The following is a 25,817-nucleotide window of genomic DNA, read 5'->3' on the forward strand; positions in this document are numbered from 1 at the left end:
GCTCGTCCTCGCCTTGGGACGCTGTGTCGCTGCGCGCCGCCGCCGCGCCGACCCCTGCCCACGTCACCCGCGCAGCGCCCCCTCCTCGCGCCCTCCCTTCCGTGGCCGCACCCCGCCTCTCCCCACGATCCTCCCCGGGCCCGCTCCTCTGCGCCCCCTTCCTCCTTCCCCTGGCCGCACCTCTCTTCTCTCCTCGATGCCCCCCTCCCTTGCCGATCCCAGCTCCTCCAGTCTGCGCCCCCTCCCTTCCCGCGTCCGTGCCCACGCCGCCCGCTCTGACTCAGCGTCCCCAGAGGCGCGCGCACCGCCGCGAAGCCTCTGGTAGGCCTCTTTGGGCTCTTTCTCCAGGTGCTTTCTCGTCGCACACGGCTTGGAGATGCAGCTCCTCATTCAAGACATTTTGGGCACCTATTGTGTGCCTGGCGCTGGGCAGCGGCCCCGGGTCCCTCTGGAGAGAGGGGCTTGAGAACAGGTGCCCAAGCACAGGCGCTGGGACTGATGCCTTTGCTCGGCTTACCTTCTCTGCACCGGCTGAAAAATGGGGCTTATGCACATGCCTGGGTCCACAGCGACACCGCTGTCACTGAGAGCCTTGCGACACTCATATGACCGCCATGAGGAGAGACCAGGCTGTTCCTTGAACACTCCTTGGCCTAAGCAGACGCTTCCATCTGCCATAACGGAACGGAGAGTTCCCTTTTCCCTAGAATGTGGCCGGCCTGGCTCGCCTTAAAGACTGGACACCTCCAGCCTGGATCCTGATCCCAACTCTGTCTCTGCTGTCGGCTTGGCAAGGGATCCCAGCCAGAGGGAGGGGGTTGGATGGCTCCTCCTGCGCCCCCCCCCCCCCGCGGGCGCTGATGGGAGCAGGGTTGCAGGATGGGCTGCATGGGAGAGAAAGCACCTCTGAGGCAGCCCCCCTTAGCTACATCCCCCCATCTCACTGCAATGGAGGGGGACAGATTAGAGTGAATGTGTGGAAGGTTAAAAGTGCGAGACAGGAGTTCCTGTCGTGGTGCAGTGGTTAACGAATCTGACTAGGAACCATGAGGTTGTAGGTTCGATCCCTGCCCTTGCTCAGTGGGTTAACGATCTGGCGTTGCCGAGAGCTGTGGTGTAGGTTACAGACGCGGCTCGGATCTCGCGTTGCTGTGGCTCTGGTGTAGGCTGGCAGCTACAGCTCCGATTGGACCCCTAGCCTGGGAACCTCCATATGCGGCGGGAGTGGCCCAAGAAATGGTAAAAAGACAAAAAAAAAAAAGTGCGAGACAGATGTCCCTCCCTTGTAGCATCCGTCAACGTCATGGGAGCAGAAGTCCCCGGGTGGCTCAGCAAGTTAAGTGTTGTCACTGCTGTGGCATGGGTTCCATCCTTGGTCTGAAGCCATAAGTACTTGCCAAACAAAACCAAAGGAAACAAACAGAAAATCCTGGAGGCAAAGACCAGGCCTAAGAATCAGAAGACTTTGGAGTCTCTCTGAAAGTCATGTGACCCTGAGAACGTCACTTTCCTCCTGATGCCTCCGTTCACGTCTTTTTAAAAAGGAATTAATAGGAGTTCCCTCCCTGGGCAGCGGGTTAAGGACCTGGCATTGTCATTGCTGTGGCTCAGGTTCAATCCCTGGCCCAGGAACTTCACAAGCAGGGACAGCTGAAGAAAAAAGATGCTAATAGTCCCTACCCCCTGAGACTATGGTAAGGATAGTTAACCCAGTGGAACAGCGCTTGGAGACGGTAAGCACTCAGTCGGTATTGGCTGTCATCATTGGAATTGCTTAAGGACTGGGAAGAATGTTGCTTGGCCATCAAGAATTAAGAAGAAAATTGTACTTGAGAAGAAAATAGTATGTTAAGATTATAAATTGAGTTTGAAATATTTAACATTATTCAAAGGTCTGGTTGTTAGGGTTTTTAAAATGTACCAGATGCCTAAATGGAATAATATTTATTGTTTCTTTTCATGTGTAACATTAGTACATTGAATAACTTTACAGTAGCCATACATAATCTCATCTGTGTCACAGAAGCCACCGGCAGGACCACCATGAAGCTGATGTTCATATGACCTTTCTTTTCATAACGCCCCATAGCTATCACCTCCCCCCAAAACTTTCCCTCTCCTGGGCTCTCACAGCACCTGTCTGTCTGCCTTTCTTTCTTTCTTATTTTTTTGGCTGTGCCCACAGCATGCATAAGTCCCAAGGCCAGAGATCGAACCTGCGCCACAGCAGTGACCCAGCCACAGCAATGACATTACTGGCTCCTTAATCCACTGAGCCACCAGGGAACGCCTCAAAGCACCTGTCTTCCCTGCCCCCCCCCCCACCGGCCGCCTGCCCCTTTTTAGGGCCACACCTGCAGCATATGGAAATTCCCAGACCAGGGGTCAAATCGGAGCTGCAGCTGCCCGCCTAAGCCACAGCCATAGCAATGCCAGATCCTTCATGCACTGAGTGAGGCCGGGGATCAAACCTGAGTCTTTATGGATACTGGTTGGGTTCTTAACCCCATGAGCCGCAATGGGAATTCCTCACAGCACTTGTCTTGATGGAAGTTCTTGTTGCTGAAAATGTTTCTAAGCAGGTTAGTCTGTTGGTCCCAGGCAAATGGTGTAATTGGATCTCCTTTTGGTAATGAAAGAGTGGCAGCCCTAGGGCTCCATCTTCCTCCCACACGTCCTCGTGTTTCTGCCCTGGAAATGCAGCTGTGGGAAGTGGGGGCCCCTGAGCTGCATCTCAGGTCAGCTCTGGATCAGCTTTGGGGGCACATGGCAAATCCTGTGCTAGTGTGGAGGGGACAAAGCCGAGGGCTTTGTTGAATTTACCACGGCTCCACACCTGCATCTCGCTTCTGTCAGGGCAGCTGGAATCTTCTGACCTCAGCCCACTCAGTCACCTGGTTGAAACCCACAGAGATGTGGCAGGGAGGGGTGGATTTCTTAATTCGTCATGGGGGAAAGTTCTTCATAGGAGTGGAACCCTTAGGGCCAGCCTCCAAGAAGCCCAACAGGTGAGGCAAAGGGAAGCAGGGACTCCAGCACGAAGGGGGGACCGTGGAGGGAGCATGGCCTCCTGGTGGCTCTCAGGGCAGGCTGAGGCCTCATGCCCTGATTGACTGCACGCAGAGACCACCTCTGCAGAATGCTCATGCCTACCAGAGTGAATATTTTGCCCCCCCCTTGTATTCTTTTTAGTGTTTCAACTGACCCTGCCCTCTGCATTCAAAAAGTGTTATTCCAGCAGGGTACAAATTTTGTATTCATTTATGCACTGAATTGTGTCTCTTGAGAAATTCATATGTTAAGGCATCACTCCCAAAGTGACTATATTTGTAGATAGCACCTTTAAAAGGTTAATTTAGGGTAAGTGAGGTCGTCAGAGTGGGGCCCTATTCCAGTAAGACTGCTTTTCTTATAAGAAGAGGAACCCGGGTTCCCTTGTGGTGCAGCAGGTTAAGGATCCGGCATCGCCATGCATTGACTTGGGTTACTGCCGTGGTACAGGTTTGATCCCTGGCCCGGGATCTTCAGGCAGACCAGAAAAAAAAAAAAAATAAAAAAAGAAGAAAAAGAGTAACAGACACCAGAGCCCTCTCTCTTGAGAAAGCACAAAGCAGTTCCTTGAGTACACAGTGCGAAGATGGCCACCCACAAGCCAAGAGAAGAGGCTTCAGAATGAAATCTACCTTGGTCACGCCTTGATCTTGGACTTCCCGGTCTCCAGAACTGTGAGAAATAAATTTCTGTTCCTTAAGCCACAGTGTGTGGTGCTTTCTAATGGCAGCTTAAGCAGCCTAAGACAAGCCCAACGGGCATCAGGAATACATATCAATTCCTGATAAGAGAATTGATATGTAGAAAGACTGAGAAGGAGCTTACTGTCTAGGAGGGAAAGACAGCTGATAAATAAGTAAAGTAATTTCAGATTCTAAGGAAAATTCCAGTGTTATGAGAGATGGGAGGAGGAAAATGGTTTCTTTCTTTCTTTTTTCTTTTTTTAAATTACTCAATGAGGAGTTCCCATTGTGGCGAAGCTGAAATGAATTCAACTAGGAACCACGAGGTCGCAGGTTCGATCCCTGGCCTCACTCAGTAGGATAAGGATCCGGTGTTGCCGTGAGCTGTGGTGTAGGTCGCAGATGCGGCTGGGATCCCCTGTGTTGCTGTGGCTCTGGTGTAGGCCAGCAGCTGTAGCTCTGATTCAGCCCCTAGCCTGGGAACCTCCATATGCTGCAGAGGCAGCCCTAAAAAGCAAGCAAACAAACAAAATCTAAACATCAATAACTCAATGAATTTTATTACATTTATGGTTATGCAACAATCATCACAACCCAATGGGCAATGGTTTTCTTATTTGGGGCCTTAAGAAAGGCCTCTCAGAGGTGGCCTTTGAGCTCATCAAGGATGACAAGGACTCAGTTTGGTCCCTCTGAGGGAAAAACATTACAGGCAGGAGAATTAGCTGCAAAGGTCCTAGGTGGGCAGGCAGTCCAGCAAGGCTTGTTGTGGCTGGAACCCGAAGGATGAGGTTGGGAGGTTGCACAGGGCCAGGGAAGGAGGATAAGCTGAAAAATTTCGGGAGGGTTTTAAGTAGAGGAGGGGCATGATCTCATTTATCTGGCAGGGACGAAGGTGACACCATTCTGCAACCTCTAACTCAAGAGAGAGACAGGAGAACAGGCAAAAATCACGGCAACATGACCGGCACTTTCGTAGAAGCTAAGGCAGTGGGGAAGCATGGGAATTTCACCAGTGTTCCCGCAGGCCTAACTGTAGGTCTCTATCCCATGCAACTAAACTGAAACTTATCAAAGGATTTGCTACTGCTGCTTTTTTCTTGACCCCTTGCCCCAATTATTATTAAACGACCTCAGTTAGCACACTAGTTCTAGCCCTCAGTTTTTTTCAGCTTTCTCCAACTTTGAACCTCCTGCTTTTGGTGGGGGTGGGTGAGAGGAGCAGAGAGGATTTTGCTTGCAAGTGGGAAACTGCTTCCCTGGGGGAAGGAAGGTTCTGACCGGCTTTATTTCTCCTGGGCAGACATAATTGGTCCGAAATACATCCACTTGCAGTCCCAGCACATTAGCAGGGGGCCTTAATCCTTGAGGGGCAACAGGAAACAAGCAAGGAGCGTAGCTCTGAGCAAGGCATTTTTCCTCCAGTCTATCTTGCAGAAGTTGCAAGCTCTATTTATTACCAGGTGTGAAATGTATCCGTCTGAGAAGGGAACACAAAGATTTTGGTGAGTTAGTAACAATGGAGGGGGGAGGGGAGTACAGGCCGGAAGGGGCACGAGGTGCAGCCAGGTCCTGGAGGTGGTGGAGGTAGGTCAGGTCATCACTTTCTTGCTCTGTCTCGTTCACGTGGGAACCACACGTTTCCAAGAACAACAGCTCATCATTCAACTAGGCTCATAAATGGGAGTCTGTAGGTGAGGCCCGACACAACTTTTCTTTCCAGGGTCTCTTGGTCCGGCCCCTGCCACCTCACTTGGGCTCCATTCTCCCTTCTCATCATTTCTCTGGGCAAAGGCCTCTGCCCTGTTGGGTAGGAGGGGCAAGCAGGCCTCTGTGGTCTATAGCCTTGGGGTGATGCAGCTGCAGCAAATGACCAAGCCGGCCACAGCCGAACACCTGGGCTCTCCTTTGCTTACAGGGTCTGGTCTGTAGCCTTTGCTTTCCCAAAGACCCGCCTCACCTCCTCCCCCTCCCCGGGCTAAGAAGGACCCCAGAATCCGAGGGGCTGAGAAAACCCCGCCCTGCCTGCCACGTTCAGTTCAGGGGGTGCCTGTTCCCCGGCCCTACTGCCGCCTGCTAAGGACACCCCTTGGGTGGGGTTTCCGCAGCCCCCCAAGCCTCCCTCCCCATCCTGCTGGCACCTGCGAGGAGATCTGAGGCAAAAAGAGCCCAAGCACCTGGGCCACCCGCCTGCCCCCTGCCCCTCGGCCCCGCCCACGCGGACGGAGGTTTAAAGGGCCGAGCCCACCCCGGAGCGACGCCCCTCCCTGCTCCCGCCGCTCGGCCAGGCCGCACCCATTTGGGGGCGGTGCGCCGGGGCCTGTTCCTCCCGCTGCAGGCGCGGCCGCTTTAAGCGGGGGCGGGACGGCGCGCGGGCAGTGCGACGGTCGCGGCGGGGAGGGCTCGGCTGGGGGTCGCGGGCCCCGGCTGCTGGAGGCCCGGCGCCGAGGTCAGGGTAAGCGCGGGCGGGCGCCGGAGAGCGGCGGAACGGCCCCGGGAGCCGCGCGCGCGGCGGCCCAGGCGGCTGCGGCGGGACCCCGGCGTGGGGAGGCCTCTGCGGCGCGGCGGCCCCGCGCAGCGACGGAGGGGGGCTCCGGGGCCCCTCCGACCCCCCACGGGGGCCCCGTCCGGGCAGCGGGGGCCGGGGGCGGCCCTCCAACCGCCGCCGCGGCCGGGCCGGGCGGGGCGAGCGCCGGGAGGCGGAGGGCTCGCGGCGCGGGAATTGGCCCTCGGCGCCCGCCGTAGCCCGGCCGGGGAGGCGGGCCTTGTGTGTCCGGGGACGGCGACAAAAGGAGGGAAGCCGAGGGCCGTTTGCGACCGGGGAGGTCGAGCGTGGGGTTGGCGCTCCGGGCCCCCGGAGGCGCCCTCGGTCGGTCGGGCACCCCTCGGCCTCCACGCAGGCACCTGGCGGGTCCGCCCCGGCGCGGAGAGCGAAGGTAGCGGCGACGACAGCGCCCCCTCTGGCCCGGCGTTGCCGCCTCAGGCGCGGCGCGGCGGGCGGGCGGGCGGGCAGGCCGGGCGGCGGGGCCGTTTGCCCGGCGCGGCGCCCGCTCGGGCCCTCCCCACCTGGGCCGGGCCCGAAGCCAGGCCTGGGCCCGCGGCCTCCGGGGTCTTGGAGCTGCTGTCCAGCTCGCGGGCGGCTTGGGGCATCTTCCCTCAGGGCCCAGCGGAGAGGAGCCTGGCCTCTCGGGGTCCTGGGAAATGGGGACGTTGACGCCTTCGGTGAAAAAGGGGTTCCGAGCCTTGAAAAAGTTTGGGGCACGACCCGAAGTTTCTTAGGCAGTGAGAGGGCTAAGGGACAGCGGCCCTGCGTCTTGGGTCCCGGGTCGATGGGGAGACGGGGGGCCTTCGGTGTTGGGAGGCGGACGAGGAAGCCGGAGTCGGGTCCTCCTGCAGGGCGGGCAGAATCCCTCCCGTGGCTTCGCCGGTGACGCTTGCTGCCTTCTGGTGGGCATCCTCGCAGCAGCGGAGAAGGGCTTCTGGTGGGCATCCTCGCAGCAGCGGAGAAGGGCTTCTGGTGTCACCGGGGAGTGGTGTCTGGGTGTCCCCCTCGCCCCGGGGGCAGAAGCGTGAGCTTCAGGGAGGGTCTCCAGTGGGCAGGGCTCCTGTAAGGGCTGCAGAAGAGTTAATGAGGTGTGTGGAAGAAAGAAGAACATCAAGGCAGGAAACCGCAGAGTGAAATGAGACAGTTAACTACCCAGGGAGGAAGAGTAAACGCAATTTCACCAGGTTCTCTGATGAGGAGGGCTCTTAAAATGGAAACCAAGTCTCCTCCTATTTTTCGGTCTGGAGCTGCATTTCTCTGGGGTGTCCACAGCCCGTTTCCAACTGACGGAGGTGTGTGTGTGTGTGTTTTAATTTAGGGCCACACCTGCAGCATATGGAAGTTCCCAGGCTAGGGGTCGAATAGGAGTTGCCGCTGCTGGCCTTCACCGCAGTCACAATGTGGGATTCTTTAACCCAATGGGCCAGGCTGGGGAGCAAACCCGCATACTCATGGATACCAGTTGGACTCCTAATCCGCTGAGCCATAATGGGAGCTCCTTGAGGTGTTTTTTGAAGCATTCATTCATTCATTCAGGGACCGTTTTTTGATGCCTACAGTGTGCCAGGTGCAGACAAAAATTGACAGCTTCCCCTGCTCCTCTTTCAACCACCGTCTCTGGGTGGAGCTTGGGAGTCAGTCCATCTTTGGCATCTGCTGATCTAAGTGCACAGTGAAGTTTGAGAACCAGCCACCTAATGCAGAGATGGTCCAGCTATAGTCAGCAGACCACATCCAGCCTGTTGCTTGTTTATACAATGCATGAACTAAGAATGGTTTTTTTTTTTTGGGTGCACCTGTGACATGGATGTTTCCAGGCCAGGGATAGAATCCGAGCCTCAGCTGTGATCTATACGAGAGCTGCGATCTATACCACAGCTGCGTCAACGCTGGATCCTTGACCCACTGCCCTACAGTGGGAGCTCCCAGTTTTTACACTTTTTAGTGGTTGGGGAAGAAACATCAGACGAAGAATGATTTCATGATGCAGTTCAAATGGAATTCAAATTTTATTGTCTATAAATAACAAATTTATGGGTTACAGCCATGATGGTTCATTTACAAGTTATGGCTGCTGTATGGCTACAGCAGAGCTCAGGAGTTGTGACAGAGACCACGAAGCCTAAAATATTTACTGTCTGTCTCTTTAGAGAGGGTTTGCTGTCTCCTGGCCAAGGGAAGGGTGGACATACGGTAGAAAAAAGCATCTGTATGTAAAAATTATGTTTAGAAATTAGTAGACAGAGTGGACTTAAGTAACTAATTTTCTGAAAAGCGGAGGAAATAGTGTTGTTTTCTGAATTAATGGAAAGGTATTTAGATTAACAGACATTTAGGTAAGACTTTCCTAGAGATGGTGAGCCTGTGCCTCTTCATAAGTTGTCTAATCACATGCTTCTTTTCATAGGCTGCGCGACCTCATGGACATGATACTTTTCTCTTGAGCAGCAAACCAGCTAAGGAAAAAAAATGGCGTTTGTTGCAACACCAGGGGCCACAGTGGTTGACCAAACCACGCTGATGAAAAAATACCTTCAGTTTGTGGCAGCTCTCACGGATGTAAATACACGTGAGTTGTTCCTTTTTATTGTGGAGAAATGGGTTGATGGGATTCCTTCACCTCCGTGTGAGTGATGTAGGCGTTGAGATCAGTGGTAACCTTAACTTTGATCTTAACCTTAACCTCACACTGCCTTGTGGAGAAGCAACGTGATGAGCATTGCTGGCTGGAGCTCCAAAGGGGCACCTGTGTGTGTGTGTGTGTGTGTGTGTGTGTCTGTACCCTTGTCTGTGCATGCACGCGTCTGTCTGGGAGTATGCGTGAGTGTGGCTGGTTGTAGGGACCTAGTTATGTGCCTTCTTTTGGACGATGATAGTCAAACTGATAAGATCTGATTGCTTCTCTTAAATCGAAACCAGTAATGTCAGGAACATCCCTAACATAATTGCATTTACCTGATGGTCTACTTTGCTGTTTACAGCTGATGAAACAAAGTTAAAAATGATGCAAGAAGTTAGTGAAAATTTTGAGGTATGAACTTTTTTTTATATAACTTTAAGAACTTTTCGTTTTGAGATAAGTACTCCCATGTGCTTTCCTGTTGTTGCCTCCCTGCCAGTCTTTTTACTAGTAATTTAAAAATCATTATCCTTGTTAATGTAATGTGTTGTATTTCAGAATTGAAATTTGAGAATTTGTACAGCGTCCTCCAGCTTCTTCACGCCAGTGGTAGTGAACCTCTAACCATGTTGAGGAATGTTGCTTTTGTTTTGGTTATTTGGCTGTTTTATTTATTTATTTATTTTTATGGCTGCACCTGTGGCATATGGTTCAAGGCCAGGGATCGAATCTGAGCAATCACCAGATCCTTTAACCCGCTGGGCTGGACTGGGATTGAACCTGAACCTTCATAACCACCTGAGCTGCTGCAGTTGGATTCTTAACCACTGTGCCACAACGGGAACCCCTCCTTTTTTCCTTCTGTTGGCTGCCCCTGGCATATGGAGTTCCCCGTGCCAGGGGTCAGATCCGAACCTCAGTTGGAACCTATGCAGTGCCCGGCATGGGGATCGAACCTGCATCCCAATGCTGCGGTGACAGCGCAGATCCCACTGTGCCACAGCAGCAGCTTTTTTTTTTTCCTTCTTAAGTATGGTAGCTCTTTAAGGCACATGCTTTCTGGATACTCTCAGACTCACATTGTGGATTTGTCATGTTCGGGTGTAGATGGGACGTCACTATGAGATGAGAGCTGGCCGTCAGTTTTGGCTCTCCTGCTTATACCTTCTCTGACGTCGATCACACAGTTTCTCCCTGCTGAGCCTCATATTCTACAATTTTATGTTGATCCATAGGCCTCTCAGATTCTGTTCATTTTTCTTCAGCCTCTTTTCTCTTTGTTCTTTAATCCGCCTTCAGATTCACTGAGTATTTGTCATCTCCAATCTGCTGGCATGTTTTTAAAATTTAAAATTTCAGTTTGCTTGCGATTTTTGTATTTTAAAACTTTCCTTATTGTACTTTTAGTTCTAGAATTGTCAGGCTAAAGTATTTGAACCAAAATTCTGGTTCTTGAGCTTTTACTTGTCTGCAAAGATTGTCTGTATTCATTTATCGAGACCATGTTTTCCTTTTGTTATTGGAACGTATTTATAACAAAGGCTTTGAAGTCCGTCTGCTAAGTACATTTGGGCTCTATGAAGGTTGATTCTTTTTTTTCCTTGGCTGTGCCCTTGGCATACAAAACTTCCCTGGCCAGGAATGGTAACTAAGTCACAGCAGTGACCCAAGCTGTTGCAGTGACAGTGCTGGATCCTTCACCTGCTGTGCCACAAGAGAACTCCTATAAAGATTGATTGCTATTCACTCTGGGTCTCGCAACCTTGTTTCCTTTCGTGTCTAGTAGTTGATGTGTAGCAGACACTGTGAGAAGTAGGGACCCTAAGATTCTGTTACTCCCCTGGAAGACTGTTGGTTTTTATTGTAGTGTGCAGTTCAGATCCTGGCTGACCTTGCTATGCTTGTGTAGGCTTGCTTTTCTGCTGTCATGGGGAGGATCATGGGAAGCCCACGGGGTTCCCAAGTCCCTCTTACTTGGTAGGATTCAACCTCCAAACCCCATCTCCTTGTGGATCTCATCAGAGATTGATTTTTAAGCTTTGTTGGGTTGGGTGTAAACCAGGCCTTAGTCTAGGGCATGGTCCTTCCTCAGCCGAATGTCTGAGGTTTTAGCAAGGTGTTAAGAAGGTCTTTGCCCTGTGTCGAGGCTGGACCCCCAGCATCCTCTACCATGCTGGACCTCTGATAACGCTGGTCATTTCTCAGTCCTAACGTCCCCACTTGCTGGTAAGCCTCAGGTGGTCTTACCTGCCTCACCTCTGAATACAGCCCAGTCCTCAGTCCAGGACTCAAGGGAGACCATCCCGAACCCCCTTCTGTAGTCCTTTCTTCCCTGGGCCTTGCCCTGCAGATTCCAGCCACCTGAGCCTGCCCCAGACTCTGGTGTTTGCTTCTCAGCCCGGCAGGACCATCGTGCTTTGCTTGGGCTCCAGCCTGCTGAGCCCCCGTTGGGAAGTGGTACCAAGGCAGAGAGCCAAGGTGCTCCTGGGGCGCAGCTGTGATTCCCCGCCTCCCGGAGACCGTAGCTGGGCCCTGCCTCTGCCCCGGCACCTGAAAACCCTTCTCGCAGATTGTGTCCAACTTGATGGGTAGCCTGCTGCCGGTTAGTCTCATAGGCTGAAGAAAGAGTCATTTTGCTCATTTTTAGTGTGGGAGACTATAAAACCTTTCTCACAGAGTTAATAGGATTACCAAGAATAGCTAGGGAGTTCCTTCATGGCTCTGCAGTTAATAAACCTGACTGTATCCATGAGGACGCAGGTTAGATTAGACCCCTAGCCTGGGAACTTCCATATGCCGTGGGGGCAGCCCTAAAAAGCAAAAAAGAAAAAAGATAAAATGTTTCTTAGCCTGTGTCGCGGTCATTTGGATTCGTAAACATGGAGTGTTAGTGGGATCGAATCAGATACCCTACTCTTTGTAGTGATGGTTGGTACTTTTGTTTCATGGGGGGGTTGGTTGGTTGTTTTCGTTCATTTTAAAATGGATGTTTTCAAGGACTTGCTGCCTTGAACCAAGCTGTAAAAAAAATCCTGAGATATTTAGAGATTGCGCTAAAGAGCTTTCTCCTTCACCCAAGCTGTTAATGCAAACTGTTAAAAAAAGAAAAAAAAGAAAGAGCTAAAAAAAGAGGTGGGAAGTAGAACACGAAAGGCCTGAATTCTGCATTTTATTGGAAGAACTGAGAGGAGAGAACTCGAGCCCTCAACAGCAAAGGCTGAAATCCCGGCGCTGCCTGTGAATGAACCTGCAGACGCGCCGTGCGCCAGGCCTCCGAGTGTGGATGTGGGGCCGCTGAAGGAAATGTCTCACTCCTTTCACTTCTTTTTAGTGTGTCAGCAAGTTAATTCATGGCTTTGGTCTCAGGTGCATTGATTAAATTAGCAGAATTAAAATTTAGTAAAGTAAGACACTTGGGGCTTGTCCAAACAGTGACTTTTGGAATCTGTTTGAAAGACACTTACCTTAAATGAAATTCAGATGGCTTAAGTCCTTCAAAAAATTAAATATTGCAGTTCCTGGCAGCTCAGTGGGTTAAGGATCCAGTGTTGTCACTGCTGTGGCATAGGTTCAATTCCCAGACCCCGGAACTTACACATGCCCAGGGTGCGGCCAAAAGCAAAACAAAACAAGACAAAGAATTAAATACTAGAACGACCACCAGTAGGTAATTCTAAATTAGCACCACTGCTACCCCAGAAAAAGCTATTTAAATGGAGTGAAATAGAAAGAAAAAAGAATTCCCAATGATTTCCAATCTTAGAAATTCATTTCATTAACCACTTAGGGTTAAGATTTCGGGGTAAGTAAATGTCATCTGGGCGATCTCTCAGGTCAGAAAATAGAGAAATGTTTGAGTTAGAAATCACATGAAATTTTCGTATGGATCACAAAGCTGGGGGCCAAGTTGAAACACTGGTGAATAACTGGGCAACAGTTGAGTCTTTTTTATGGGCGAAATTTGAAACTCGGATGCTTTGAAGGCTGTGGAATCTGGATGGTATGGGCTTCTGCAGCTAAGCTTGACTTCTCCATAACCTTGTTAATTAATGTTCCAGCTTGACTCTTACCCCCTTTCCTTGAACCTTGAATGTGGGTGTTGCGCAAGGAGTCTTGTGCTTTGGGGATGAAAGGGGACGCACACGGTTCTTGTCCCCAGTGATGTCACAGTCTGCTTGGAGCCAGGCTGCTGAGGTGCTGCCGGGGCCCCTCCCGCATGGTGTGCTGTGGGCGTGGAGCGCTGGGCTGGAGCCCTGGAGACTGAGGCCCCCTGTGCCAAGAATTATGGCTTTTCTTTTGCTCCTGTGGCACCGCACTCTTGCCTGGGTTTTGCCTCTGTTGCTCTCTTTATAGACCCCTCAGGGAATAGACAACTCTGTATCTTTATTTTCAGCCCAGATCAGTGTCTGGAGCTGCCTAGGTGCCTCCTCTCACTGGCTTCTCAGACTCAGGATGGTAAAAGTTTCATTCTTTCCTCTTATGCTCCCATCCGTGCCAAACTAAAACAAGTTCAGCACATGCCTTTTACACTCAGCTTTCTCGGAGTTTTGTGCCTTTGCATGTGCTTTTCTTAGAACCTTTCGCACTTTCTCATGTGGTCAGCCCCTGCCGGCCTTCTTGGTTTTAGCATCTCGGAATCCCTTCTTCAGGAAGGAGGTCTCTGTTACTAGTTCTGCCCAGCAAATGATGTCCCATTGTTAGGCTGCCTTAGTGCCCGTGCTTCCTCTGTCCTAATTCTGTATTGTCAGTTGTTTTCTTGCTGTCTGTCTTCTCCACAACACACTGCTGCCCCCAGCTCTGAGGGCGTGAATTGTATCTACTTGGTCCCACTGAGCACGTGGTAGGAAGTCACCACATTTCTTTGTTTTTGTCTTTTTTTGTTTGTTTTTTTTTTTTGTCTTTTTGCCATTTCTTGGGCCGCTCTCACAGCATATGGAGGTTCTTAGGCTAGGGGTCTAATCGGAGCTTTAGCCACCGGCCTACACCACAGCCACAGCAACTCGGGATCCAAGCTGCGTCTGCAACCTACACCACAGCTCACAGCAACGCCAGATCCTTAACCCACTGGGCAAGGCCAGGGATCGAACCTGCAATCTCATGGTTCCTAGTCAGATTCGTCAACCACTGAGCCAGGATGGGAACTCCGTCTTTTTTTGTTTTGTTTTGTCTTTTTAGGGCTGCACCTGCGGCATAAGGAGGTTCCCAGGCTAGGGGTCAAATGGGAGCTGTAGCCGCTGACGCCACAGCAACTCAGGATCTGAGCCGCATCTGTGACCTAAGCCATAGCTCGGCAACGCCAGATCTTTAACCCACTGAGTGAGGCCAGGGATCATCCTATCCTCGTGGATCCTAGTCTGGTATGTTAACCGCTGAGCCAGAAGGGCACTCCCTCCTCTTATCAGTGATGGGATAAGCGGTGGATGAGATGAGATTACAGTCTAATTCATATCAACCTAATTAATAAACTGGATTTTTAGATAGGAAATAGGTGTCAGTTTGGTTAGGCTCATCATTTCCCAGATGAAGAAACTCAGATCTAGAAGCTCAGTGACTTTCAGAGGTCTTCTGAGAGTGTGGCAGAGCCATTCACGACGGGCTCCAAGTCAAACATTTTCCACAGCATCAGTGTTTATAGATTTACCCATAGGTTTTAGCTTTTACTTCTCTCTCTCTTTTTTTTATTCTTCAAATTTTTATTCTTCAGATTTACTTGTTAGGTTTTATTTTTAAAAATACTTAAGTTCTTAAACGGAAAAACATTGGTTTAAGTAAGAAATTGTAACACACTAAGTCACCTCATCTATCAGAATCATTTTTGAAAATGTTGACCTCAGGCTAAAACTAAATCTTGCTGTCTCTGTCTGATGAAGACTGTCCTAAGATGTCAAGGTAAATTATTTAAGAAATAACAACAAAATATCCAGACTTATTTATAGTTGCATCTACCTACCTATGTAAGGATGTTTTAGCATATACAATCAAAACAAAATAAAGACACAAAGTATCTTATCAACACATTTACGACAACAACTGTCTTCCATAAACACTTGGATTTGAGAGTTAGCAGAACAAGCCTGTTCTTCTTGGTTCCCTTTAAGGTGATTTAGCAAACACGTGCTAAAGTACTTCAACAGTGTCAGTTCATTTATTTGTACATTTTGGATTCCCACATAGGACTTTCTTTGTTGGGGAGGTGGTTTGCCTTTTAAATAGTTTGCAAACACGACTAAATCTCTGAGGTCCCTTTCTACTCTCCAAAATGTACTATTTTCTCTTCTCTCCATCTGCGTCATAAAAGATGATTTGAATCATGGGTTATGAGCCAGAATAAGTGTTAAATCTATATCAAAGAAAGGAAAGTTAGGCATTTATAATAATTCATTCTTCATTATATAATTTACCTTGATGAATAATGTATATACAACAACTGAAATTCATGTCAGGTATATAAATTAATTTAAGGGCATAAAGGGGTTCCCCTTGTGGCTTGGTGGTAATGAACCTGACTAGGATCCATGAGGTCTTGGGTTCGATCCCTGGCCTCCCTTAGTGGGTTGAGAATCCAGCTTTGCCGTGAGCTGTGGTGTAGGTCGCAGACCTGGCTCTGATCCTGCGTTGTCATGGCTGTGGTGGAGGCTGGCAGCTGCAGCTCCAACTCGACCCCTAACCTGGGAACTTCCATATGCCGCGGGTGCAACCCTAAACATGTACTTCTCTTGAATTGGATTTCAGAAGCAACACTCATCTGATTTATTTAAAACTATGTTATCACTAAAACATCTGAAAGTATTAAAAATTATTGTTGGGTCTGCTAAAATCTTTTTCTTTCGAAGTTGTTATGTAATAGGTGAATTTGAAAAGAAAATAGGTACCCACACCTTAATGGGGTTTTCTGTTATTTTTGTCGTAATTAGAATGTCACTTCGTCTCCTCAATATTCTACATTCCTGGAACATATCATCCCTCGGTTTCTTACATTTCTTCAAGATGGAGAGGTCCAGTTTCTTCAGGAGAAACCAGCCCAGGTAATGTGCTCAGAAATAATCAGGGATAAAAAAATGTCCTGCTGTGGGAGTGCAAGTACTTAGGAATGAAAACAACTCAGAAAACTTGTGACTTCCCCTAAAAATGAGAGAGGTTTTGTCAGATTAGGATAACTTTGTCCAAGGCCATTACCTCCTCAGTTAAATGTCTTGGTTTTATTTCCCTGTGGCCTTCTCTTCCCCAATTAAACCACGCATGTGTGCTGACGGGTCGCAAGTGCCTGCACTGTGTATTGTAGCCCAGTTCACGTGCATGTACAAGGGGGAGCCAAGTTTAATGACCCTTCCCAGGCCTGCTGCTCAGCTCTAATCGTAAGGTGTTGCGTTCTTGTAACTCCAGCCAGTTTTGTTTTATCTGTACCCCCCCACTCCCCCCACCGTCACCCCGATCATTTTAAAACAGTCCCATCATATCTTTTTTTCTAGAAATACTTCAGATATCTCTTAAAAGTAACTTTAAAAATTACCATAGTTAGTAGTGAACGTTAATGCTAAATAAAGCTTTTTGTATTCTTTTTTTTTTTTTTTTTTTTTTTTTAGTTTTATTGGAGTGTAGTTGACCTACAATGTTGTATTAGTGGATAAAGCATTTTTACGTGGGACCAGTTCAAGGTCTCCCTGTGTGACTGCCTTGGGGTTGTCCGTTCCACAGACCGAATCATGGAAGCTGAGCACAGCTCATGACGTGATTCGTCCGTAGGCCCAGGGTAGTTGGAGAGCGTCGTGTCACAGGAGCGAAACTGAGGTTGTGAAGGGAGACGGCAGACGAGGTTCAGCTTGCGTTTTGCTCTTTCCGTCTTAAATTCACCCCACGTGTACGAGTGTCCTGTTGCTGGCAGAGCTGCGAAGGTGTGGAAGAGGGCGGATGGGGTCACTGGACTTGGTGCAGAGTTGGACAAATACTGGAAATAGCGGCGCACGGGACATGCAGTACATGCTTTGGATTGCACTTAAATAACTGACAGGACTTTTTAAAATAGGCTCCGCCGGTGGTGTGGAGGTGACTAGCGCTGGGTACAGCTGTGTGACACTCGCAGCATGCAAAATAATTACCTTGGCAGGTTTTGGTTTTGACGTTGTTGTTTCTCTTCGACAGCAACTGCGGAAGCTCGTTCTCGAGATAATTCACAGAATACCAACCAACGAACATCTTCGTCCTCACACAAAAAATGTTTTGTCTGTGATGTTTCGCTTTTTAGAGGTAACTTTTGAGAATTCTTAATGTTTAGCCACAAAACTTTTCTTGAACTTCCTTGGCATAAAATCCTGTTTCCCTTTCGCTAAAGTCCTGATTCACGGGACTGGAAACGTTCCGAATGTCGGTTTGCTCCCCTGTGACCGGCCACGTTACTGAGAACGATTATGAAATGAAGGTCGTTTTTCTGAGTCGCTGGGGGATTGGCTGGATCCAGAGGGTCTTGGGAAGTGGGAGGTGGTGGACAGACTCGGCACAGCAGGCACACGCTTCGGCTTCGGCGTCTGTGTGTCAGGCACCGTGGACGTGAGGTCGTCATGAAGAGTCGCTCCCATTGTTGGGGTTAATCCGTTTGGTACCTATTAAGCTAATCTCTAAAATTGTTTCTCTTGCTGTCCTTAGTCTGGATGTGTTTCTGGGCCCCTTGGAAAGATGAGCTCTGGAGGGGACTATAGAGCTGGGGTCAGATCCTGGCTCTGCCACTCCGTAGCTTTCTTGCGTTAGGCGCTCTGCTTACCCACTCTGAGCCCTCATTTCCTTGCGGGAGAATGTGGATGCACCCACTGCTCAGACAGCATTTGTAAGTGGTGGCACGGGGCCCAGGCCCTGGGCGTGCTCAGTCATTGTTCTTGTGGCAGTCTTTGCAAGGAGTGAGAAGTGTCTGTTGGGCCATGGAGACCTTGCTGCATGGTGGGACTCGCCGTAATTGCCAGTTACTCACCGGGCAGAGTGTTACTTTCACAGAACCTCCTGGTGGGGCGCCCTTCAGGTAGTCCTCCAAAGACCATGAAAGCTTCCTGTCTGGGACAGCTGTGTTCTCTGGCTTTATGAATTGTCAGCAGATGAGATCTAAGTTGCTTGATGGAGGATGTGTAGGCAGAAAATGCTTAGAAAATAGTCTGGAGGAGTTCCCGTTGTGGCTCAGCCGCATTGGTACCGTTAGTACCCCTGGCCTTGCTCAGTGGGTTGAGAATCCAGCATTGCCGTGGCTGAGGGGGAGGCCCACAGCTGCAGCTCTCATTCGACCTCTAGCCTGGTATGCTGCAGGTGAGGCCCTGAAAAGACAAAAAAAAAAAAAAAAAGGCAGTCTTTAGATGAAAATAGATTTTCAGAAGTGTAACTTTTTTCATACTTTTTTTTTTCAGACAGAAAATGAAGAAAACGTTCTTATTTGCTTACGAATAATTATTGAACTACACAAACAGTTCAGGCCACCCATCACGCAAGAAGTAAGTGTTTTTATGTTGATAGCATTTATGAAACGTGCTGATGAATGCCTTTTGCTGTGAAAGTTTTATACTCTCTTTAGAGTTGACAGAACACATGCTGCTTTCAAATCATAAGAAAATACTGCCTACGTTGGGGGACTTGTTGATGGGTTAAACAGGGACTTTTTTGCTTTTCGTTGTGCTTCATCACAGGTTGTGGAACTTGGTTCCCTGTGCTCTCCAGTGGGACCTTGTTTATCCGGTCTCCGTGATAGTTGCATCTCTTCGTCCCACACTCCCAATCCAGGCCTCCTCCGCCCCCCCTTCCCCTTGTCATCCGCAAGTCTGTTCTGTATGTCTGTGGACTTTCCTTCTGTGTCTGAATATTCTGCTGAATTGGTTTCGTGGTTAAAATGTGTTAACTGGCCAGACTGGCAGGGCTGTTTGGGTGGTTCTGGGTGGTTCTGGTACTTGCAGGGCTGAAGTGCTGCAAGGCCCCAGTCACTTTTACACAGGGGCTAAGATTGGGGTTCTGAAGTCAGGGCTGGGTTTGAATCTCAGGGTGCACTCGAGTGGCTGTGTGACCTCGGGGAAGCACCGGGCCTTTTGGTGCCTTTTCTGTAGAAGGGGGACAACCACACTATATGCTCAGCGATTGCTTAGAGATTAAATATAGAGGTTAAAGTGCTTAGCACAGGGATGGACACCCATGGAGTAAGCATTAGACACTCTGTGTTCGCCAGAGTTAAGACGGGTCCCTCTGCTGATGATGACTTTGGCGAATGCGGGAAATTGAACACAGACTATTTGGAAATCGGAAAAGTAAAGACAAAATAGAATTCCTTCCATCTTAAAAATAGCATTTGACGTCTTGCCGATGGCCCTCTTCTGCCCTTACGGGTGTGTGTGTGGTCTGTGTGATCACAGTACTGCTGTGGATGACAGTTTGTGTCCTGATTGTTTCCCTGTATGTGAGAGCATTTCCGCAGTCAGAAATATTTTGTAAAGTTAATTTTAATGGATATGTAGTATTCTTTGATATTTTTGGCTATTTAAGGTATTGCAAAAATTTTTATTTTGTGACCGTAACTGAGGATCTGATTACAGTTGAAATTATCTTGTAGGCTGGGTTTATAGAAGTAGAATTGCCACTTGAAAGGTGCGAATGTTTGAATGGTTCTGAGATGCCGTGTTGCGTTGGTTTCCAGAAAGGTTTCCGCAGTTTAAGCTTCCCTGGGTAGCAGACAGGATTCTCCGGGTTTGCACTCCCCCTCGCATGGTGTGGTGTTACCTTTTGAAAGGCCAAAGTGGCATTTCTTATCGTTTTCATTCCTTTGCTCTTCCTGAGTTAGAAAACTTGTTTTCTGTTCTCTTTTGCGTTTCTAGTGGGTTTTCTGTTCGCCTTTTGTGTTTCTTCTTTTTGTCTGTTCCTTCATATTCATTGCCTATGTATCTTGAGTCTGACACTTTTCTTGCCTGTTTTATGAGTTCTTATATATGAGAACTGTTAACATTTTTCTTGTAAGCATTTTCTGTTGATAAATTTTTCCTTGTATTGTCTATTTTTTTTAGATTCACCATTTTTTGGATTTTGTGAAACAGATTTACAAGGAGCTTCCAAAAGTCGTGGTAAGCTGTTTTTAATATTATTTGAATTTATATTTATTTATTATTTCCTCATTCTGAAAGATAGAAGGATTGATTGGAGGCTTGCTAATTTTACAACTGGGAATATTTAGTGATGGTCAAAATCTAAGTTGATAAATTAGCCACTTAAAAATGAGTTCTTTTGGTTTCACTGTTTTAACTACTGTATCTTTTTTTTTTCTTTGTTTTTAGGGCTGCACATATGGCTTATGGAAGTTCCCAGGCTAGGGGTTGAATCAGAGGTGCAGCTGCGGGCCTACAGCACAGCCACGTCTTTGACTTACACCCCAGTTCACGGCAACTGAGCTCACTGATTTGGGCCAGGGATCAAACCTTCATCCTCATGAACACTAGTTGAATGCATGACTGCTGAGCCACAGCAGGAACTCCTAACTACTGTATTTTTGACATAAAAACAATTCATTCCTTTTTTTTTTATTACTCAATGAATTTATTACATTTACAGTTGTACAATGATCATCACAATCCAGTTTTATAGGATTTCCAGCCCACACCCCCAGCGCATCTCCCCACCCCGCAGCCTGTCTCCTTTGGGGACTGTAAGTTTTTCAAAGTCTGTGAGTCAGTATCTGCTCTGCAAAGAAGTTCATTATGTCCTTTTCTCAGATTCCACATGTCAGTGATAGCATTTGATGTTGGTGTCTCATTGTCTGATGGACTGCACTTAGCATGGTAATTTCTAGGTCCATCCATGTTGCTAAAAATGCTGGGATTTCATTCCTTTTAATGGCTGAGTAATATTCCATTGTATGTATGGTACCACATCTTCTTAATCCACTCCTCTGTCGATGGACATTTAGGTTGTTTCCATGTCTTGGCTCTTGAAAATAGTGCTGCAATGAATATCGGAGTACATGTGTCTTTGTGAGTCATGGTTTTCTCTGAATAAATGCCCAGGAGTGGGATTGCTGGATCAAATGGGAGTTCTATTTGTGGTTTTCTGAGGCATCTCCCTACTGTTTTCCACAGTGGTTGCATCAATTTACAATCCCACCCACAGTGTAATAGGGTTCCTTTTTCTCCACACCCTCTCCAGCACTTATTGTTTGTAGACTTTTGGACAGTGGCCATTCTGGCTGGTGTAAGGTGGTACCTCATTGTGGTTTTGATTTGCATTTCTCTAAGTGATGTTGAACATCTTTTCATGTGTTTTTTGGCCATCTGTATGTCTTTGGAGAATCGTCTTTTTAGATCTTCTTTGCATTTTTGGATGGGGTTGTTTGTTTTTTTGGTATGGAGCTGCAGGAAATGTTCATAAATTTTGGAGATTAGTCCCTTGTCAGTCGCTTCATTTGCAAAGATTTTCTCCCATTCTGTGGGTTGTCTTTTCATTTGTTTAGGGTTTCTTTTGCTGCGCAGAAACTTTTAAGTTTGATTAGGTCCCATTTGTTTATTTTTGTTTTTACTGTCATTACTCTAAGAGGTGGATCTGAGAAGATGTTGCTGTCGTTTATGTCCGGGAGTGTTTGGCCTATGTTTTCCTCTGAGAGTTTGATAGTGTCTGGTCTTATATCTAGGTCTTTAATCCATTTCAAGTTGATTTTTGTGTATGGTGTTAGGGAGTGTTCTAATTTCATTCTTTTCCATGTGGCTGTCCAGTTTTCCTAGCACCACTTATTGAACAGGCTGTCTTTTCTCCATTGTATGTCCTTGCCTCCTTTGTCATAGATTAGTTGGCTGTAGGTGTGTGGGTTGAATTCTGGACTTTCTATTCTGTTCCACTGATGTGTATTTCTGTCTTTGTGCCAGTGCCATATGGTTTTGAGGACTGTAGCTTTGTGGTATAGTCTGAAGTCTGGGAGCCTGATTCCTCCAGGTCCATTTTTCTTTTTCAGGATGTCTTTGGCTATTCTGGGTCTTTTGTGCTTCCAAACAAACTTGAAAATATTTTGTTCAAGTTCTGTGAAAAATGTCCTTGGTAATCTGATAGGGATTGCATTGAATCTGTAGATTGCCTTGGGTAGTATAGTCATCTTGATAATACTGACTCTTCCAATCCAAAAAACAAATCATTCTTATTGTAGAAATTTTGCAACAGCAACAAAAAAATGAAAATAAATCAAAATTATTCTCTCACTTGTAAGCAGCCATTGACAGTGATGTTTACAGTTCTACTTTGTGCTTTGTAAAGATGGTTGTGTCTCAATCTTGAAGCTTTTGGGGGAATGATGAGTACTTTCAGCCTTTTTCTGTATCATTAAAATATTTTTCTATATTGAAACATTCCTATATTATTCCAAGTTGTGCCACCCATATAAAAGTGTGTGGAGGGGATGAGGAGAGACCCCTCCCTGCCTGGTTCACATTTATTGGAAGGAATCGCTGTTCGTGTTTGGAAGATCCTCTAGGACTCTCTTTCTGGCGGTTGTAACTCTTAGTAACCGATAATTTTCTGTGATAGACATGTCCCGTAACCGTCTCCCTGTTGCTGGCTTTCCCCGTTTTCTTTTCATTATGGGCACAAATAATGCTTCGGTAAAAAAAAAATCATTGTGTGTAAGTCTGTTTATGTGTCAGAATTTCTCCTTAGAAGACTTTTTTAAGCTAAAAATTAAAAAATAATACATGGTAAAATTGACCTTCCAGAATTTCTCCTTGGAAGACTTTTTTAAGCTAAACATTAAAAAACAAACAAAAAAACCACATGGTTTTAATTTGTTAATAGTGTATAAAGTTTAATTTTTGTCCTGAGTTATCAATTTATCGTTGTGTCAGCTACCGTTTTGACCAGTCTTAGAGCTGCTTTTCATAAGAAGCTGTCTCTTTTAACCCGGAGCCCACATGCCAGTGCGAACTAAGGATGACAGTAAGGGCCTGGCCTTTTCAAGTCCTGGCTTCTGTGCTTTGTTTCTGCTCCATATTTGATTTCTATTTAGGAGACTGTTGAGCAAGTTCATTCCGCAGGGACCAGCTCCTAGTCCCTTGTCACCAGAGAGACGGGGTACGTCCTCCCCCTCCCTGAGGTGGTAATGAGACATGACGTCCATTTCATCTCAGCAGTCAGGAAAAAGCAGCAGAGAATATTCTGGGCGCGTTGGTTGCCTGTGCAGGAGGTGGAGAGTCAGTTCTGTTCTGTTATCTTCATGGTCCAGAAAAAAAAAAAGGCAGCAGGTACTGGGCCTGGTGCAGAACAGACGGGCAGGACGGGCGCTGTCTTCCACCACGTGTCAGGCGTGTCTCATGAAGGGGCCTGGCATTTGGCGTCAGCAAAGATGACTTCTGCTCTTCCCGTGTAGAACCGCTACTTCGAGAACCCGCAGGTGATCCCCGAGAACGCCGTCCCCCCCCCAGAAGTGGTGGGAATGATCACGACGATCGCTGTGAAGGTCAATCCCGAGCGCGAGGACAGCGAGACCAGAACAGTAAGCCTTTCCGCTGCTTGGCCTTGGTTTACTCCACGCGCCTCTTCCTGCTGAGGGGGGCTGAGGGAGTGGCTCTTCAGACCCCTTCAGCTTTTCGTTTTTTTTCGTAAACACGTGGAAGCCTTCAAAATAAGCAAACAAGTGTGTGTGCATGAGAGAGTGTCAGGGATTCTGCTGCGACTCTGCAGGCCTGTGCTGTGCAGTGAGCTGTCACTCACTGCTGATGCACAGATAGAAAGATAAACTCATGGTGGAATCCAGAACTGGAAAGAGCAGCTGACCCAGCTCGGGGGCTCCATTCCGGCCTTAGCCTGGGCCTTGGTCAAGTCCCTCTCGACAGCTTACAGCTGTGTGGTTCATGGCCTGACGGCGGGGGCTCTGGGGACACAAGTTCTGGATGGTGTGAAGCTCCGCCACTTGGTTTTCTGAATGTAGGGAAGTTCATGAATCTTTGTTCTGACCTTCTTTTCCCTCTCACCTGAAAAAATCAGTCTCGGGGTTTTGTGATGATAACGCTGGTATTTTCTGCAGCTAGTGTGTTACATTTGTAGGATCTGCCATGTAGGGAACATGCATTGAGCATTTGCTGTGATGGTATTTTATGATTGAATCGGGATTATCATGTATTTGTTTTACTGAAATGGTTTGCAGCATGTTTCAATTTTCTAGGACAGACAGGAGACGACGTTTTGAATGAGGCTTTCACTCCTTTGCTCTTGCTGAATTAGAAACTTGTTTGCATGGAGTTCCCCTTGGATTCAGCGGGTTAAGAACCCAACCACTATCCATGAGGATTTGGGTTTGATCTCTAGCCTTGCTCAGCGGGTTAAGGATCTGACGTTGCCTCGAGCTGTGGTATAGGTTGCAGATGCAGCTAGGATCTGGCATGGCTGTGGCTGTGGTGTAGGTCCGCAGCTGCAGCTCCAGTTCTGCCCCTAGCCTGGGAACTTCACATGCTGCAGGTGCAGCCATAAGAAACAGACAATAAAAAAAACCTTTTCAGTTGGTCAGTCTTTGTGTTTCTTTTTTTGCTTGTCTGTTCTTGTCCATTGCCCATTTATTTGTATTTTGAGTGTGACATATTCTTTACCTGTTTTGAGGGTTTTTTTTTGGTTGTTGTTGTTTTTTGTCTTTTTAGGGCCACACCCGCGGCTTATGGAGGTTCCCAGGCTAGGGGTCTAGTTGGAGCTACAGCTGCCGGCCTACACCACAGCTCATGGCCAGATCCTTAACCCACTGAGCGAGCGAGGCCAGGGATCGAACTTGCAACCTCGTGGTTCCTGGTCGGATTCGTTTCCACTGCGCCACGATGGGAACTCCTGTTTGAGTTTTTATGTATTAAGACTGTTAATTTTTTTCTAATGTTTATTATTGTAAGCATTTTTCCTGTTCATAGATACCTTTGGGTAAAACTAGGTAAGCGTGTACTTGTTGCTGTTGTTCTTTTAAGCAAGTAAAATAATAGATTTAAGGCTTTTTTTAATTTCTCCAGTGATGTGGATCACTAAGTTTTGACAGATTTTCCTCAGGTTTTTGCTACCGGTTTACGATTTCACTGTAAATTATAAAATCCCTTGGCATTAAATGGTAGCCGATAGTTCGGTGTACTTGGTTTTCGGAATCGTTTGGTGCTTTCTCGCCCCCGCTCGTGCTTTCCCTTCCCTCTACGCGCTGGGCGACGGGTGGCGCTTTGCGGCGGGACGCGCGATGACCGCCCGCCTCTCTGTTTGTGTCTCACAGCACTCCATCATCCCAAGAGGGTCTCTGTCTCTGAAGGTGCTGGCGGAGCTGCCCATTATTGTTGTGCTAATGTATCAGGTACTCCCATTGCTTCGTGGCTGTTCGGGTTGGGGCTTGCTGGGTGACAGAGCGTACCTCTAATGTTCGGTGGCAAGTAGACGTGTGTGACACACACGCGCTAACCATCTGCCTTTCTTCAGTGCGCCAGGTTATTTTGCTGCGAACAGAGTGTGAAGGCATAAAAATCTGCTGTGTTTGCTTTTAGCTCTACAAGGTGAATATCCACAGTGTTGTTGCTGAATTTGTACCCTTGATCATGAGTACCATTGCGGTTCAGGTGTCTGCTCAAGCCAGGTGAGATTTCATGGCCGACCGCCGCAGCTCTTTAAGCCAGGTCAAAACTACTTTCTGTCGTCGTCCTAAGACAGGAAGACTGTGAGTGAGCAACTTTTGGTTGAACTTGGGTGTGTTTTTGGCTCGCTCTCTGAACTCGGACTTCAGTGAAGACAGTGGTAGTGGTTTGGTTTCTTCCTGTGAAAAGATGGCCTGTCTCAGTCTCTGGTGTCCTGTACATGGAGAGCTGCCGTCGGGCATGGCCGTACTCGGTTAAGCTTTGGTTAAGCTTTCGGGTCCTCCCGGCCTGCTCCCCTTCCGCATCGCTCTTGCTGTGTCTCCCAGCGTGAGGGCTCGAAGGCTCTTAAC

The 25,817-nt window shown here is 48.1% G+C and overlaps 1 protein-coding gene across 6 annotated transcripts in view; it reads left to right on the top strand.

Annotated features, from left to right (window-relative positions):
* The first annotated feature begins 6,041 nt into the window (after positions 1-6,041).
* Positions 6,042-25,817, top strand: part of TRRAP (transformation/transcription domain associated protein) — a 117,904-nt gene continuing 98,128 nt past the window's right edge. For 4 of the 6 annotated variants that reach the window (XM_047779536.1, XM_047779539.1, XM_047779538.1 and 1 more), the window contains exons 1-10: positions 6,042-6,189; positions 8,687-8,848; positions 9,261-9,310; positions 15,814-15,924; positions 17,039-17,143; positions 18,283-18,366; positions 19,918-19,974; positions 23,250-23,375; positions 25,116-25,193; positions 25,381-25,469. In XM_047779536.1, coding sequence (XP_047635492.1) covers positions 8,749-8,848; positions 9,261-9,310; positions 15,814-15,924; positions 17,039-17,143; positions 18,283-18,366; positions 19,918-19,974; positions 23,250-23,375; positions 25,116-25,193; positions 25,381-25,469 — 800 coding nt within the window. In that variant the 5' untranslated portion in view covers positions 6,042-6,189; positions 8,687-8,748. Of the gene's footprint in view, positions 6,190-6,497; positions 6,671-8,686; positions 8,849-9,260; positions 9,311-15,813; positions 15,925-17,038; positions 17,144-18,282; positions 18,367-19,917; positions 19,975-23,249; positions 23,376-25,115; positions 25,194-25,380; positions 25,470-25,817 lie in introns of those variants that run through there. The other 2 variants (XM_047779537.1, XM_047779542.1) reach the window with 2 other exon arrangements.

The sequence above is a fragment of the Phacochoerus africanus genome, chromosome 5 (genome assembly GCF_016906955.1).
Source record: "Phacochoerus africanus isolate WHEZ1 chromosome 5, ROS_Pafr_v1, whole genome shotgun sequence".
NCBI classification, from domain to species: Eukaryota; Metazoa; Chordata; class Mammalia; order Artiodactyla; family Suidae; genus Phacochoerus; species Phacochoerus africanus.